At 45.2% G+C, this 17,774-nt stretch overlaps 1 protein-coding gene across 2 annotated transcripts in view; it reads right to left on the reverse strand.

Annotated features, from left to right (window-relative positions):
* Positions 1–17,774, reverse strand: part of SLC45A2 (solute carrier family 45 member 2) — a 31,944-nt gene that overhangs the window by 12,056 nt on the left and 2,114 nt on the right. The window contains exons 2-3 of one of the 2 annotated variants that reach the window (XM_065874959.1): positions 17,103–17,279; positions 307–632 (exon numbers count right to left, since the gene is read on the reverse strand). In XM_065874959.1, coding sequence (XP_065731031.1) covers positions 307–632; positions 17,103–17,279 — 503 coding nt within the window. The remainder of the gene's footprint in view (positions 1–306; positions 633–17,102; positions 17,280–17,774) is intronic. The other variant, XM_065874960.1, reaches the window with a different exon arrangement.

Genomic DNA, 17,774 nt, shown 5'->3' on the forward strand with positions numbered 1-17,774 from the left:
TTGTGTCCTGAGGATGATTCAAGGCTTCTCTTATGGCCTTACATTTTTCAACTGGCTTCATCTTCCCTGGTTTGACGGTCTGAAAAGAGTAAGAGACAGGAGGACTAGAAGAAAATGCACACATTTTTCTATTAGGTGCAAAGTTTTAATTCCAAGGGATAATAGCTATTGGGGATTTGAGGATTCACAAGACTTTTCACATCAAATAAGCAAACAAAAGACAAAGAATCATTTTTAAATATCTGAACAAAAGGCAAGAACAAGAATATTTTTCCTAAGGTAATAAAAAAGAAGTTGCATCTTTACCTGTTCAGCAGGATTTTTGTTTTTTTCTCCCTGCAGCGCCAGCTCTGGGTGTACATAACCATTCTTAACTTTCTCAATAGACCCATACTCATACATTCTGTCTGATGACAATGCAAGGTCCTGAGGGGCTTGCTGTGGGGGGATGTCCTTGGCAACATCTCTAAGTGGGGCTTCAGGGATACTGAACAGATGGATAATAAAACACAAAGTGAGCACCGACGAGGAGAAGAAGAACATGACCTGGAATTCTGTGCCCAGCAGTCTTCCCAGTTCCAGGTGGGCCCAGTCGATGGCACCCAAAAGGTAACCCAGGGCACCTCCCAAACCTGCAAAGCAAGCAAGCAAGAGCTGTATTAGTATTATTTAGAAGCATCTTCTCTTTCCATTTCCATCCGTGGGAGAGCTCCCTGAGGACAGCGTAGGCGGCCTGGTTACGATGGGAGAAGCTAAGACACCTTGGCCAGGAAGCATGGGCTCAAGGCCTGGCTCTAGCATGCACTTGCTGTGACCTTGGACTTCCTCACTTGTCATATGGGGATGATAATAAAAAAGCAACCTACTGGTAGGGTCACGACTGGAGAATGGACTAGTGCCAGACACGTAGTGAGCACTCAGTAAACAGTACCGCCATCTGAAGTCCTACAGCTTTCTAAACTACACTCTCAACACTGCTTAAGAACTAAAATTCCTGGCCCTAAAGGGCTCCAAAGGAAACCAGTTTCAGACTGCGATAAAATATAATTATGTATTGCTGTTGATCTATTAATAAGCTTCTTAGGGTGACACAAGTTTGCAGAGACCTAACAGCCTTAGAATCTGTCTTCTTTCATCTATGAAAAGCTAAAGGTGTGGGTGGAGGGATAAATTAGGAGTTTGGGATGAACAGATACACACTACTGTATATAAAATAGATAACAAAGACCTACTGTACAGCACAGGGAACTATATTCAATATCTTGCAATAACTTATAATGAAAAAGAATCTGAAAAAGTAGATATACATGTATGTATAACTGAATCACTTGGCTGTGCACCTCAAACATTGTAAATCAACTATACTTCAGTAAAATAAAATAATAAACAAAAAAAAAGCTAAAGGTACTCGTCCCCAGTTGACAGGCACAGAAAAATAAAAACAAAAGCTTAAATATGAATTTTTTAAAATCTTATCCTCTCACAGGACCTGGACCTGAAGTCTTTCTGGTGCCTTCTTTACCTGCTTGCACTTAAAGACAGTGTGACCTGAGGGAGGAAGGACTTCTCAAAATCGATCCTGCCCTTATGGTCTAATATTTGAAATTCTACCATTAGTGATTCATTCTTTTGGATTCCGGTTTTAAAAAGCAAGTGCTCCTGGTACAGACAAGACATTGCATGTCTCAGCGCCCAAATACTAAGTGCTCCTCAGACGGTCCTTCTGGCAGCAGGCACCAGTGACGGCTGAGAACACCGGGCTGCAGCGGGGGTGTACCATGGGGTGGGAGGTTGTCCAGGGAAGTAAGCAGATGAATGCCAAACACACCTTCTACCTACATCACAAGCTTTCGTAGGGCTGATCCTCTGGCAAATACCTTTACATATCAACCTCCCATCATGCCTTACCAGAGACAAATACCTACCTAGTCAGATCAGCTTTCTGTTTGTTTGTTTTTATTTTTCTTGTGTGAGTGAAGGCTCCATTTTATTTCCCAGATAAGGACAACATCCCCACAAATCAGAGAATCAAGGAAGGAAACAGAGCTTAAGGAATTCTCTATCTCTAACCCTAAACATTTAAACTTACATAAACTCTGACCCCAGGAAAACAGATCTGAACGCCAAATAATATGAATCCCAATTTATCCAGAATGGTGGGAGAATGGATGATTCTGGTGACTACACAGTCTGTCTAGTTGCAATTTATCATAGAGGATATTTACAGATAAACAACTGTTTAACCATTGAATTCCAAAAAGACGGCATCATTATCATGCCCTGAGTGACAAAGCATTTTAAGGTGGAATTATGGGAAATGGTGGCCAATGGGGTGCAATGAAAAAACATGTTCTCTGCCAGCAAGGAATATGTGGCCTAGTTATGGGTGATGTGCATATATATAAACAGGTCAGTGGCACATACAGTGACCTGTTTGGACGGTGGGCACTCTGGTAGGCTCCGAGAACGGAAGGCCCTTGAGGGGGTCACACTGCTGCTGATTCAGAGGGTAGCTCTGGGACATATGGTGCGTCTGGATCACCATTAGACAATGATGCTCTTTATTCAATCATGGAGATGCCGTGGATGTCAGAGGTCGTGTGCTGAGTCAAGCACTCAACCGAAAAGAATGTACTAAAAACCCAGCATTATTTGAGGGTCTGTCTAAACCAGGGTTTCTCAGTCTCAGCACGAGGGACATTTGGGGTTGGATAATTCTTTCTTGGAGGCTGTTCTGTGCATTGTAGGATATTTCGCAACACGTCTGGCCTCTCCCACTAGATGCCAGTACAACTTCTCTACTGGTTTTGACGACCACAAACGTCTCTGACATTGCCCAATGTCCCTCACGGGGCTAAATGGGCCCCAGCTGAGAACCCCTGATCTTAATTAACCCTATGAAAAACTTACACATTCCGTGTTCAAAACTATCATTTGTAACTAGATCAATGGTTGTCATACTGCCATTAAGTTCTCCTATCATGTATGCCTCTTTCCTTCAAACTTATTGTTCCACTGAGCAGAGAAAATATAGAACAGAAGACCCCTGCCCATTTGAAAGAATTGATGTGTGAAATAAATCCTCCACTGTGCTACAGAATGGTGGCTTTATTTTATGAATACAAACGTGGATATAAACATGATGGATTTATATTAAATATTGACTCGAACACTTGAGTCCTACAATTGAAGGGTTTCCTAGTCTAGTTTTGCATCCACTAGTGTCGTGTACTCCAATAAATATTTATGGAGTACTAAATATATATAAGAAAACGCTACTAACTTCTGGGGATATAAACGTAAATAAGCCACAGCAGCCCAATCGTCTCCTCCTCAGGAGATAGTTACAAACAGAAGAAGCAGATAAGTAAACAGCTGCTTTAAAAAAAAACTGTAAGAAATGATGTGAGAACTGTGGGCTGGGTACTCAAACAGTAGAGAGGAGCTCTGAAGAGTTTATTTATTATTACAGAATTCCTCTTAATCAGCAGTGAAGCTCATAAGAGTTCAATATATCAAGGAATCCAAAGATTTTAGAGGTAGAAGGATGTGTGTAGCTCGTCTAGTTGAATTAGATAAGAAAACCGCAGGCTACAGTGGGTAAGTGACAGGAGACCACGTAGAAGGAGGGGTTTGTAATTATGCTGATTTCAATTCCCACCTGTGTGTTTCCTAATCACGTGACCTTGGGCACTTCTCTGAAAATGGGGATGGTGACGCCTCCTTGTATGAGTCCTGTGAGGGTTCACATGATAATACGTGTAAAGCACCAGCACATACAGTGGCAGAACGAGGTCCCACACCAAGTGCCCTGTTGACTTCCTACAGAAACCCTAATCCCAAAGCCTCATCCAGAAGCAGGAGAAGCTGACTGCTGCACAGAGGGTGACAATCTGCCTGGAGCTGGCTGAAAGGACTTTGTCATTCTAGGCCCAGTGACTAGAATCTGGGGCTCATTTGAGGGCTGAGACCTGGGCTAACCACTGACCTAGTGTGGCCTGTAGCAAGTATGGTGGAAAAAATATGTATCTCAAACCTGGAAAGAGAACTGTTTAAGAGCCTGATCTTTAAAAATATCGTTAAAAAGCAGCACTTCTGAGACTCCACAATGTGCACGTGAGCCACACAGATGTCTTGTTAAAATACAGGTTGTCTTAGTCCGTTCGGGCTGCTATAACGAACATACCATAAACTTGGTGGCTTATAAACACCAGACATGTCTTTCTCACAGTTCTCGAGGCTGCCAAGTCCAAGACCAAGGTGCCAGCAGATTTGGTGTCTGGTGAGGACCCACTTCCTCATTGACAGCCATCTTCACACTGTAATCTCACTTGGCAGACATGGCAAGGGAACGTTCTTGGGCCACTTTCATGAGGGCACTAATTCCGTTCACGAGCCTTCATGACCTAATCACCTTCTAAAGGTCCCATCTCCTGAGAGCATCACATTAGGCATGAGGTTTTCAACATATGGATTCTGGGGGGCGCAAACATTCAATCTGTCGCACAGGTTCTGATTTTCAACATGTAGGTATAGCCTGAGGCTCTGCATTCCTTTCACACTCCCCAGTGATACCACGGCTGCTAGTCCAAATATCACTGAGTACTCAGGTGACAGAAAAGTTTGCAAGCAAACTGCTCCACTCTCACCCGATATTCTTGGGAATGGGACTTTATTGTCATAGGATATTTGACCGACAAGCCACAATTGATAAAGCACAGTGATATGCAGTCCTGTAAAACTAAGGATAATTTGCAGATATTAATAGGTTTCTATGATTTGCAACCTGGTAGAACTATTACAGAGGAGTTATATTGCCTCATAGAAGGTTAATCAGATTTGTATCTAACCTAGTATTTTTTTTCTTTTGCTAAACACACACACATATACATTTATCCTGCAAGAACCTGGGGAAACTGTTCTTTATGTCTTCCCTGTCGGTTCCCTCACTAATCAGTTAAGTAAAACATGCTACAAGTATCTGAAAGTATTCCAATCCTCTCTTCTCTCGGGGAAGGGGGGAAAAAATAAGCAAAATGATTTTGTTTGTCCCAAAGCTACTGTGAGACATAACTAAAAGTTAGAACATGCCTTGAAGGAATAGTAGGCCATTGGGGATATTATTTTACTAGGCACCATATTAAAACTCTGTATGGAAACATTTAACTTTATCTATTCACACCTTCAGGTACGATGAGGGCCAGCGGAGGGCTGCGGGAACTTACTGAATGCTTTACTTTTGACTTCCTCTGCTTAAACTAAGAATTTTATCTTCAAAATAGTCTCCTGAACAAAGCCTAGTCGTCACAGCTGCAACAGAGGTCAGCATCAACTCCCACGTCTACATCCAGGTTACATTTATCTCTGCTGCCAACACCAGCCTCCCTGGGGGTCCTGGAGTCAATCTCCAGGCTACTGGCCAAATCATAAGCTGGAGCTTCCAACGGGCACCTGCTGCCATGTTAGATAACCAGCCTTTACGAGGAAGGGCCCACAAGTGGTCCAGCCTTCTTTATAAAGAAGGCTCCTCCCTCACAGAGCCAGGCCGTGATGTCAAACTCACACCAGAGCCAACCCCATGAGAGTGAACGGCTCGGCAGACAGATATTGTATTTCCTAACTAATGATACAGGTTGAACAACGGTTCCTCCTGGAAGAAGTCCAAGCGTATAGAAATACGTATTCTTTTTTCTTTTGTTCACAACCATAATAGGTAAAATAGGAAACTGGGAGAGTTTCAGGGCCAAGGAATCTAAAGAGAGTCTGTCTGAGTCAAACGCGGCACATACCACATGCCTGTAACTGCTTCCCTGCTTCAGGTGTGTGACTGAACAACCTCCACGCTGATGGAGAAAGAGCTCAAGGTGAGAGAGCTCGCAGTGTGCTGCCAGCTTCCATACCCCAGCAAGGTGACAGACGAAGGACCTCCACATTCCCGGGAGGCTCATGAGAGAGTCGTTCTCGTTCTTTTCTACGTGCTCAGAAAATAGCAATGAAAGTGTCAGACTAGGTTCCTACCTACACCAAACACATACACACTAAATCCCAGAGAGCTAACATAAGTACCAGTTACGAGGTGTGTATGAGTGTGTGTGTGAGAGAGAGAAAGAGAGACCTTGACCCCATTTGTTTATCAATAGAAATTGATGGGGGGCTACTCTCACCAAGAACTGTGCTGGGCACTGGAGGTACCTCAGTGAACAGCACAGACAGGACCTGCCCTCCTGGAGGCTGAGTGTACAAGGAAAATCAATCAAAAAGAGGGAAGACACAAGCCAACCTGACACTCCATTAGATTTACAAGGCAACTCGTCTCTTAAGAGATGTGAGATAATATATTTAAAGTACTGACAATGGTTTCCGTCCACCCACAACTACCCCGGTACTTCCCTGGGCCCTTCCTTCACATTCAAGCTGAGCCAGGATGCCTCATTGCTTGGGGCAAGGACATGAACGTAGAAAGCAGAGAAACAAGAATGTATCTCCTTGCTTCTGAGTTTCAAAGGCCCTTAGGCTCCAAAGGCATAGATGGTAGATTCAGTAGAAAATGTGACTGAAGAACAAGGCTTCCGCTAGGAAGCCGAGGCAACACAGGCTCAGGAGTGAGAGTGAGTCCTTCCTTCATGATGGTGGGTCTGAATGTGCATCACGGCGTCCACCGCAGCCTAACCGCTGAGCTGCTCACGTGGCCCTCTTGGAGGAGGTTCTGTGAGCAGCCCCTCCAGGACCCCAGGAAGCTTCTCATGCGGGAATCCATCCTACATTCTGCTCAGCCTCAGCTACCAGCTCTGCTAGGCCCGGTGGATTACTGTGCGATGTGGCCCCTTCTCCGAGAAACCTAAGCCTTGGTCACCGTGACCGCCTGGGGGCAAGAGTGCTGCACGTGGCCATTTACCATCAAAATTGGGCAAGAGGGGACCTTGCTCCCCCATGTGGAGCAGCCCTCCCTCCTCTGCGGACCAGAGTCAAGTGGCCCTGTCTGTGACCCAGGCATGAGAAACAAAGGGGCATCCAGAGATCTTAGGTCAACAGCACCTTTTTTTGTTTGTTTGTTTGCGGTACGCGGACCTCTCACTGTTGTGGCCTTTCCCGTTGTGGAGCACAGCCTCCGGACGCGCAGGCTCAGCGGCCATGGCTCACGGGCCCAGCCGCTCCGCGGCACGTGGGATCTTCCCGGACCGGGGCTTGAACCCGCGTCCCCTGCATCGGCAGGCGGACTCTCAACCACTGCGCCACCAGGGAAGCCCAAGAGCACCTTTTTGTGTCACCTGAAGGAAGCTTTGGGAAACAGAACTTCGGAACCCACAGAGCCCAGAGCACCAGGGCCGGAGAGTGTGAAGTCACCAGTGGTCCAGGAAACGACAAGAGGCAGAGCTGCCCAGTTCTGCCCTGTGGTCCTGGACCCATGTATTCTACCTACAGCCACACAGCACCTCATAAAGGCCTTCGACCTGCAGGCTAACTGGAGCCAGGAGGGGGTGCCCACCCTCTGCTTGGTCCAGTGGGGTGGTAAGATGTGGGACGTGACTGGCAGACCCAAGCTTGTGTTCCCATCACTGGGGATGACATATGACGTGGACTCCTGTGCAGGGTCAGCGCTCCGAGTTCCTGAGGGGTGCAACTGAGGTCTGGGGGCACTGGCAACCATACCCAGGTACACGCTTCTCCTCTGGGGACAAGGGTCCAATGAAAGTAAGTTGCTTGCCGCTCTGCCCCTCACCCTGGTGTTCGGGCCACCCCTGAGTGGGCTGGAGTGCAGGCCCCATCTCCCTCACACTGAGCTGACCGATGGAGAACCGGGCTGGGAATTCTTCCTTCCCCATCACCTGGTCCCAAGGGGATGCCCCTGCAGCCCCAGGTGTGAGCCTGGGGACAGGCCTTGGGAAGCAGTGGTGGATGACACAGGGTCAGGACAAGCTGCTTGTCTGACCTGGAATGCTCCACGTCCATCCTTGAATGCATAGCTGCTGGACTAAACTGTCAACCGAAAGACAAACACACAATGCAAGAGCTGTGAGATGTGTAGGAGCCTGTGATCCGGCCTGCTGAGCAAGCAGAAGAATAAAGAAACGCTATGCTTCCTTGAAGGCCAGGTGGCTCCAATCTGCCTTCACCCTCTAATCCCAAATCTTCCCACTTCCCCTTTTCCCTTCGCACAAAAGAAGCCCAAATTCTACCCCGAATTAAGACGGTTCTCTAGGAACCATCTTCTTGGGTTGCTGGCTTCTGAATAAAGTCACTATTTCTTCCCCATCAAAAAATAAATAAAATAATTTTTAAAAATTAAACAAAAAAAACACAAGCCTTCCCAGGGTAGGCAGGGCATTCATGATGGGTGTGCCTATATTGGCGAATCCCTAAGGCAGTGGTGGCTGTGCTCCTTCCTCCTTGGGCTTAGCTGGGGTGGGAGGATGGGAGGTGGGGAACCTCCTCAGAACCTCCTTCCTCCAGGTAGCTTGGGGGATCCAAGGGCAGAAGGGACCAATACTTTATTTCCTGGGAAGACCCCAGGGGGATATTAAGACCTCAAGAAAGAAATGGCTATGCGGTGGATGGAGATAGATGAGCTTGTGTGTCAGGCTCTGTTCTAGGTGCTTGACATTTACGACTCATACAATCCTCAGAACAACCCTTTGAGGAAGGTACTACCACTGATTCCTATTATTAGTGGTAGTTACGTTCTAGAAAGTCTCCACAAGGCCTGAATTCGTGAATAGTAAACCACTGCTCTGAGGGGAAATACAGTGTTAAGTTCCATGTGAGCCTCTAGTCTCGTTTTCATCAACTGATCAACATATAACCTTGTTTTACGTGTGTTTCTGCTTAAAGATATCTTATTTAATATACAGTTGTTTCGTTAACATGGAACCCATGGCTAACAACACTATAACCCACACCTGACCAAAACTTATTAAACATATTCTCTCCATAAGACACATCACAACGTTCTTGCACTTATGAATCCGAGACAGTGCTTTCAGCACCACATTTAGGGCCGCTGTAAATAGTGAAATCACCAAAAAAAATGCAAAGACAAAAATTGCCACTAAATATTCCAGTAAAGGGACATCTGTTTACAGTGTGAGAATCAAAACAAGAAGTCAGAGTGTCACCTTGATCAACCACAGCCGGGAACAAGCACATGGGATGACTCAAAATTTTTCTCCTCCACTCTGCAGATGCCTGCAGTGATCTCAAACAAGCTACAAGTATTGATTGTGACGGCAAAAATAAATTTTAGTGAGCAGATGACTTCACAAATACAGAATCCATGAATAGGGAGGATCAACTGTATTTTTATCTCTATTTTAGAGACAAGGAAATCAGAGCACGGAGAGTTTGCAGGTCACAGAGCTCCCCTCACACGGGCCGGCGTGGGAAGAGCAGAATGGCATTGGGGGTGGAGGGAGCTGAGAATCCCCGGGTTCTGAAGGGGCCCTGCAGACAAGGATGAGAGCGAATGCAACTGTGACCAGTTGAGTCTGACCACTGAGACACCGGGGGACCAGGGACAGCCCAGTAAATGCCAGTGTGAATACATGATGCTAAAATCCAGATCCTCCCTGCCCTGAAACCTTTCTACTCTAAGCTCTCAGAATTTAGATGCAACCCTTGGGGAAAGGGGTGGGAGAATATTCCAAAGGGACTGACACTAAGTTTTCTCCATCCTGTGCCAATGGGGCTTAACACAGACGCAATTAAATTAAGTTTGGGGTTTGGGAATCACACCCATTTCAGACATGAAGATTCACCCAACATCTTCCACTACTGAGCAGCGGTTATACTGTAGGCTAAAAAATCTGCAGCAAAGCAATGCGAGAATCATATACTCCTTAATCAAACACACGCACGCAGAGAACTGGGGGAGTGTTTGCCACAGAGGGTAAGAGCACTGAGACCGCATTTTGTGCTCCTGTGAAAGCTGCTGACATGTCTAATGCAATAATGGTTCCCATAAAAGCATTCACCTTATCTCAACATTTTCTAAAGGCAAGTTTCTTGATTTGACTCTATGAATGACTACTGCTACCCTAATTCAGAGAAGGTTCTTGAAACTTCTCATTTTCTGACGTGACATGTAAAATCTGACTCCTGTTCTTGCTTAAAGATTAGAAATAGTCAAGTCATTAATGGGCCCGATTCTGGAGCCATTTGTGGCTTCCATGAGTTTTCTTTAAGTCTGCAGAACTAATATTCCAGTTCTGAGTTGCAACAGCTCGTTTTACTGTAAGGTAAATTGTTGAGCACTTTGCAAAATGCTTTAACTCCTACTAATGGTGACCAAACAGCATGGAGCACCTACGCTAGAGTAAGAAAGCTCAGGACTAAGTCATGGGCTGAATCAGGCAGCCCTTGTGGACACGGCAGGGCCTCTCGGTACCCCCATCCCAGTCCTTTCTCCAGCAGCCGCTGCGGTGACCAGTTCTAAGCTAGCCTTGGCCCTCTTTGCTCAGGTACCTTGCCTGAGGGAACCCACACTCAGGTGGGGCAGCACCCACACAAGGGAGGTTAAAACCCACGGGAGCACCCTTGGCCAGTGGAGACTGGAGCCAATGCATTCATCTCCCCAACTTGATCCTCCCAGCTGGAGAGTTCTGAGATGTACTTCATAAGGCTCTCTGGAGGGTCCTGGTGAGATAGAGGCAGCCACTGAGAACAAAGGCCAACTCTGTAATGCTTCCTGTATTGGCCTGCTCCACTCCCCCCGTTCTCTCAGTCTCAATCTCTGGAATCCTTTCCCCAATAAGCTATGTGCATACAGACCTTCTCTGGGGCTCAGCTTTGAGGTGAATCCAAACAAAAGCATGACCCAGGTCTCTGGTTGGCTGGCTGGCTGGCTGGTTGGCTTCTGCCCCTAGTCTAGTCTACCGCTACTCAGCTCTGTGACCTTGGGTTAGTCACTTACACTCTTGGCAACACAGCTTCCTCATAGGTAAAATGAGGATGTTAAAATAGAATACTGGTCTCATCAATATTTCTTCAGCATATTCCCAGAACTACTCTAAGCACTGGTGATACAGCAACAAACAGGAAAGATAATATTCCTGTCTTCAGAGAGCTTATACGTTGGCTATCGAGGCAGACAATAAACAACAAACAAATGAACAAATAATATATTATCAGGTAATCAGGAACACATCACTGAGGAGGGGCTATGCGACCAGATTGTAACAAAGAGTGAAAGCAAACCAAGCTGGCCAATTGGTATCTGGGGAAAGATTTCTGGCAGACAACGCAGTCAGCGAAAAATGCCCTCAGGGGCTCCCTTCTCTAACCTGCCTTTGAGATTCTTTGAGAGGTAGGTGCTGAAATGGGAAAAGAAATGGCAGTTTGGAGGCATTAACCGTTTTGCCCTAAGTTATTCACGTCACCCTCAAAGCTGAAGTTCCTGTATCCTGGCTTCTGCTCTGCCCACATCCTTTCCAAGCTGCCTGAGTGAGGCGATATGAAAGTTCACCAGGGGCAGAAACTTCAAAGGGAACTCAGCTGATGAAAGAAATCCACTCATGCAGCAATGAGGCCGAAAGGAGAAGTTAAAACCGACTCTAACGTGAAACGTGGCTTCTTTCCACCTGTATAGGTTTGGTCAAAGGGGCCCATATCTGAAATTTATTTTTAGGACTCGTTCTGTTAGTTCGTAATTATTTCTAATCTGAGCATTTGTTTCACTAGCATTTTCATGCATACTTTGAAGTATTAAAGAAACAGAAAAAAACAAAAGAAGCTGAGCCTAAGAAGTTACCCATTCTTCTTCCAAAGATGTACATGGGGCAAGTTTCTCACTGAGTCATTATATACAAATAAAACTTTCACAGGTCCGGCGGGAATGGAGGAAATCTAATACATATAAACATTTGGTGTTGAATCCTTTTAAATGGTTCCTTGCTCTGGACCTGGGACCGCTTGCCAGGATATTAATAACTAGCATTGTGTAGAGATTCACACCGCTGTGAAGAAACAAAAGTTCAGAAATACTACAGCGATTCAGCAGAGTAGGAGCCAGGATGTGACCTGGGACGGCCTTTACCAGCATGTCTGGCCCCAGCCTCCTCTGGCGGGATGGAGCCCGCTGCTAAGGAGAGCAAGGCCTTGGGTTAATCTAGCAACACAGGCTTGGTTAGAAGCATTCTGACACAAGGGAGGAATCTCCTTCTGGTGAGTGTGGGTTCCACAGCCTCAGAGGCACCCAAAGGTGAAGGCATGGGGTGAAGGGATGAGGGTGGATCCACTAAACACAGCATATCTACCACATTTGCCAGGGATGGAGGGCAGATAGAGTTACCCTTAAACATAAGAGACAGAAGAAGCTGGAGGACTAAAATTTCCTTCTGGAAGCCAGTAGGTAGGGTCTTTTCTTAAAAAAAAAAAAAAAAAGTCAGAAATATGCTGGAGGGCTTCCCTGGTGGCACAGTGGTCGAGAGTCCGCCTGCCGATGCAGGGGACACGGGTTCGTGCCCCGGTCCGGGAAGATCCCACATGCCGCGGAGCGGCTGGACCCGTGAGCCATGGCCGCTGAGCCTGCGCGTCCGGAGCCTGTGCTCCACAATAGGAGAGGCCACAACAGTGAGAGGCCCGCGTACCGCAAAAAAAAAAAAAAAAAAGAAATATGCTGGAAAATATTTTGGCAGTGAACCCTTTGACACTTACTCACAAAGCATTTGGAATTGTTGGGCCTGGACTACAGCTCTGAAATAAATAAAAACGAATTTCAATTTACTCGAATGATTGGATTCCTCAGGTAAATGATATCTTGCTGATGATGAAAATCAAAATGGGCCCTAAAACTGAACATGACTTTATTGTAAAATGCTTGTTTCAAGCAGAATGTTATAGACATCTCTTTGCCAAGTTCATGTAAATTCGGGAGGTCTGCAATGTATGCAAAGACTAAGCAAAGTGATAATGTACTGCTCATTATTTTTCTCTCCATTTTTTAATGCGGTCTACCATTCAGAGCAAGGACACCACAGTGGGGTCACACATCCATGTTTAACTCAACAGAATTCAACTATTCACACTTTTAAAAGAGGGAGAGAGAGAGAGAGCAAGAAAGATAAAAAGAACATTTTAAATAATATGGGTTGTCCTATCTGTTATTCTGTTAATCGAGTCCATGTCCAGAAGTAAACACTAAAGAGGAGATGAATCTGCAGATATATTTACCTGTATCCATCACTATGCAGATCTATATACATAAATCAAGGTATACTGTATTTTAGAAATGATCTGAGAGGTGTTTACAAATAATGTGGACTCTCTGTGATTATCACTTAAGCAGGGACTTTAGAATCTAAACTTTAAATAAGGTGAGACTTTCTGTTTTATAGGAGGAAGGTATTTTAAGTTGTTTTTTTCTAGTAGAGGATAGAACTTGCTTTGAGCCATCCGCACACCCTCGGGGGTCCCCCTATAGCCAGAGACAGTTGACTGAGGTCCAGAGTTCATGTTGGTCAAGAGACAAAGCAAGGTGACTAAATGAGCCTATTCATCTGATCGCTGCGATTTGTAAAACTGCCCGAAATACAAGCAGGGTTATAAAACCTAGAGTCTCTTTTTAAATAGCTAACACTTCTGAGTGTCTGCTAATGGCAAGGCAATGAGTTGGAAGCCATGGGAGTTTGCAGGTGAATCTTCATGTTTTTACAAATCTTGTAGAAGAGATGGATAAATCCACAGTGAGGAGAGAATGTGAATGTAACAAATGTGATCCGGTAAAACTGTGAATATGAGCATAACTTTAAAATGCAATTACCTCTTCATTATTCACTAAGAGACTGGGATTGGGACGCTCTGGCTGTCACTTCCTTACAATAGTCTTGGTCTTTAATTGTTCTCATGAGGCTAATACTCAACTGTGTTTGTATTCTCTGTGGTAGCTACTAGTTTGGGCCTATTCAGTATTAATAATTACCCCTTCCTCCTGGCTAACAGAACCCCAATTTGATTCAGGGATATGCTCCCCACCCCCCAAAACACCCTCTCTTTTTTTCAACCTCCCAGGCCCCTCGGTGTTCATGTGACCTAATTCTGCCCCATGAGAAACAAGCAGAAGTCTGTGGGGTTCTAGGAAAGCTTTTGTTTTCTTCATTAAAAGACATATGTTGAAGCCCTAACCCCCAAAGTGACCACATTTGGAGACAGGGCCTTTAAGGAGATAATTAAGGTTAAATGAGGTCATAAGAGTGGGGCCTTAATCCATAGGACTGGGGTCCCGATAAGAGGAAGAAGAGGTACCAGGAGTGCACGCACAGAGGAAAGGCCGTGTGAGACCACAGCGAGCAGATGGCCGGGAGCGAGCCAAGAAGACAGATCTCACCAGAAACCAACCCTCCTGGCACCTTGATCTTGGCCTTCCAGCCTCTAGAACTGCGAGAACATAATTTCTGTACTTTAAGCCCCCCAGTCTGTGGTATTCAGTTATGGCAGCCCAAGCAGACCACATAGGCCACAAGGGAAGTAAAATTCAGGATATGTGTATGGTGAACTGTAACCTCCACTGTCTCTTCCTGCTGGAATTATCCATTTCACTGATACCTGATGAACTTTTGTGCTTTGATTATGCTGTGGGTGGAGCCTCTGACCAAATTAGAAATTAAGTTTGCCTGCAATTTGGAAGAGAATGGAGGGGCCTTCTCTCTAGGAAGTGGGTAGAAGAAAGTTTCTAAGCAGCTTTGATTTCCAAAGGGAGAAGAGGGGGAAGGGAATTTCAGCGTGAGTAAAGCCCCAGAAGCTGGAAAGGAAAGGGCAGTCTCCTTGGTTTGTTCCATTAATATTCACTTTGAGTACCTACAATATGCCAAGCAGTGGTGGCGGTACAGGGATACAGTGAGTAAAACAGTCCTGGATTCTGCCCCTGGGAACACGCTGGGAAACTGCTCAGAGCACAGAGGACGTGGCGGGAGTAATGGGAAACAAAGCTTGAAGGGTAGGGTGGGAACAGATTGTGGGGAGTTTGAACCCTGTCCAGGAATTTGATCTTGATTCAGTAGACAAATGGGGAGTGATGAAATAAAATTCATATTTTATGGCAAGACGAGAAAAATGTAAACATAAAATGTTCTCTCTGCCCGTTTGGGCCTCCATCCTCCCCTTTAGTGTGCATCATGCATCTGTATTATACATTAACCAGACTGCTGTATGAGACACAGGAATACTTGCTCGATAAGGAGCAATTTTCTCTTGGCACCAGCAAGGTAACCCCTTAGGAAATAACATTCCTTTCTTAATCCTGTAAGTGGTCACGATGACCCACTACTCACCTTGTATGTGCAGATCTGGACTATGTAAACTGTCAATATGTCATTTGATGTATAATCCTTTGTCTCAAATCTGTGTTTTGACCTCTGATGGGAGGAACAGTTTTCGAGCTCTCTGAGAGACTGTCTCCTGGTTTATAATCTTCAGGTTGGCTTGACTAAAATTCTCTATTTCTTTCTTAGACTGACTGTCGATTAATTTCACAATTTGTCAACAGGAGCCACTGCAGGTCATTGAACAGGAAAGTGCCCTGGTCATAGCTGTCTTTTAGGAATATGAAGTCAAAGCTACGTGTTGCTTCAGTTGGAATAGGAAGAAATTAGAGACTGGAAAATCAGTTAAAGCATAAGTACGAAAGATACAGTGAAAGCCTAAACCCAGGTCACGTTTGCTTGAGACCACTATACGCTAATATCAGTAGAAAACTTCAAGACATTTTATCGAACTCAATAGAAATACTACCATGCGTTAACCTTGGAAAAGTTCCCAAAATACAGGGCTCAGTCTTCTAACACAGAGGCAGCAAAGCAGAGATTGTTTGGCCAAGACTAACACTGATATAAGCCGGGAAGGAGTGGCCATATTGCCCAAAGTACTTAGAGCAATAAGACTGTCAATGTGTCAGGTTCAAAAGCCAAGAAGTCTCCCATGATGTTGCTGTAATTAATTTGCAGATTATGATAAAGCAGCAGGAACTGTGGGATTTCAGTTAGGAAGATGCAGTTTGAATCTCTATTCTGGGACCTTCTAGCTGTAGACAGGGGGCTCGGGGGCCCCACAGACAGGCTGGACTCTTGCTCTCTGTCTGCCCTGGAGCACGGAGGAAATACCCTCTGCTGGGGAGCCCCATCCTTCCAGGGCTCACCAACCAAATATTTGCTCTAACAACAAATTACTGAGCCAACGGCTTCCGTGCAGGTGCCGCTCTGGGCTGCGGAGACACAAACTGGACAAAACTCAAGATTTTGCTTCTCATGGGACCTACCTGGCCGTGGGAGGAGACAGAATATGTCAAAACATAAAATACATTGGCTGGGCGATGAAGACAATCAAATAGAGTCCCCACGAGTAGACACAGAAACGCTCCCAGGCCAGGATCATGCTGTCATCTTGTGCATGACACCCCAGTCCTAGAAAAGTCCTAACTGGAGCTCTATAAATTCATGCTGAATTCAGCAGCATTGCTCTAAATCAAGGACCCAACAGCAACCAAAGGAAGCCGGCAATGGCCCCAAGAAATGGAGAGAGCCCCCCGTGTCCTCCTGGCATGGCCTTCTCCAAACCAGGAGGCTGAGGAAATGCCAACTCTTTATACAACTAAGAAACCTCTAAGACTTGGGGCTTTTTATTTGCTTGGTTTGTTTCTATTTTTGTTTTTAAATGTGATTCTTGGGATACTTGCCACAGAATCATCTGGGGTAGTCAGCAAAAATGCAAATTTCTAGGCCTCACCTCAAACCTACTGAATCAAAATAACTGGAGGAGGCTCCCAAGAAGTTGCATTTTTAACAAGCTCCTAAGTAATGCTGATGCTACATATTACTGATTCAAAAATAAAACAAAACAAAGAATAAAGTCAAGTCTACAAGGCCTCTTTTCATTTTAGTTGTAAAGGTCTCCACAAATGGCTCTTCAGAAAGCTCTTGTATAAACTTCCTTTGCAAAAACCCCACAGCCTGGTCACAAGAGAAATGCACTGGAAGACAGAGCCCGCGTGATGGGAGCAGTCCATCAACGGATCCATTCATTGAAAAAGTCTGAGTGCTGAGACACTGGATGGCTTCAGTGGAAGGGCCTCCCTATCTGGGGAGCTGAAGGATAGACTTTCTGGAATATTTCCCTACCTGTGAAGAGGGCATGGTAGTGGAGGCCCCTTTCCTTATCTCGATGGGTGCAGACATCAAATAAGTAAGCTTTGATAGGCCCATCAATGAAGTCAGCAGCAAAATCAAAGAGAACCACACCTATCATGGTGACGCTGATGGCCCAAATCAGCTTCTTCCTTGGGTCAGCAATCAAAGCTAAAAGAGAAACAAACATTGGTCTCCTAAGTCCTGGTTTAGAATGATCCGCGTTTCTATTTCCACCCAGACTTCCTGTCATCAAATTATTTCCCTTTACTTTCATTTTGCTTTGCTTTTCCAAATAAGAAATAGCTCCATTATTTTCTCAAGTTTTAAAAATGATGCAGTCAATGTCCAGAAAAGGCAGCTCTCTAGAGACAGAAAGTAGCCTGAGCAGTTGCCTAGGACTGTCAGGGAGAAGGAAACGGGGAGTGACTGCTAACAGTTACCAGGTTTCTTTCTGGTCTGGGGGACGAAAGTGTTGGGTAATTAGATAGTGATGGTGGTTATGCAACCTTGAGAACATATGAAAAAGCACTGAGTTGTAGACTTTTAGATGGTGAGCTTTATGGTATGTGAATCATCTCTTTAAATAAAGCTGTCTAAAAAATTATACATGCTGATTATAAACCATTCCAACCATATAGAAAAGCTGGGGAGATGCTTCTAGAT

The sequence above is a fragment of the Phocoena phocoena genome, chromosome 3 (genome assembly GCF_963924675.1).
Source record: "Phocoena phocoena chromosome 3, mPhoPho1.1, whole genome shotgun sequence".
In the NCBI taxonomy this organism is placed as follows: domain Eukaryota; kingdom Metazoa; phylum Chordata; class Mammalia; order Artiodactyla; family Phocoenidae; genus Phocoena; species Phocoena phocoena.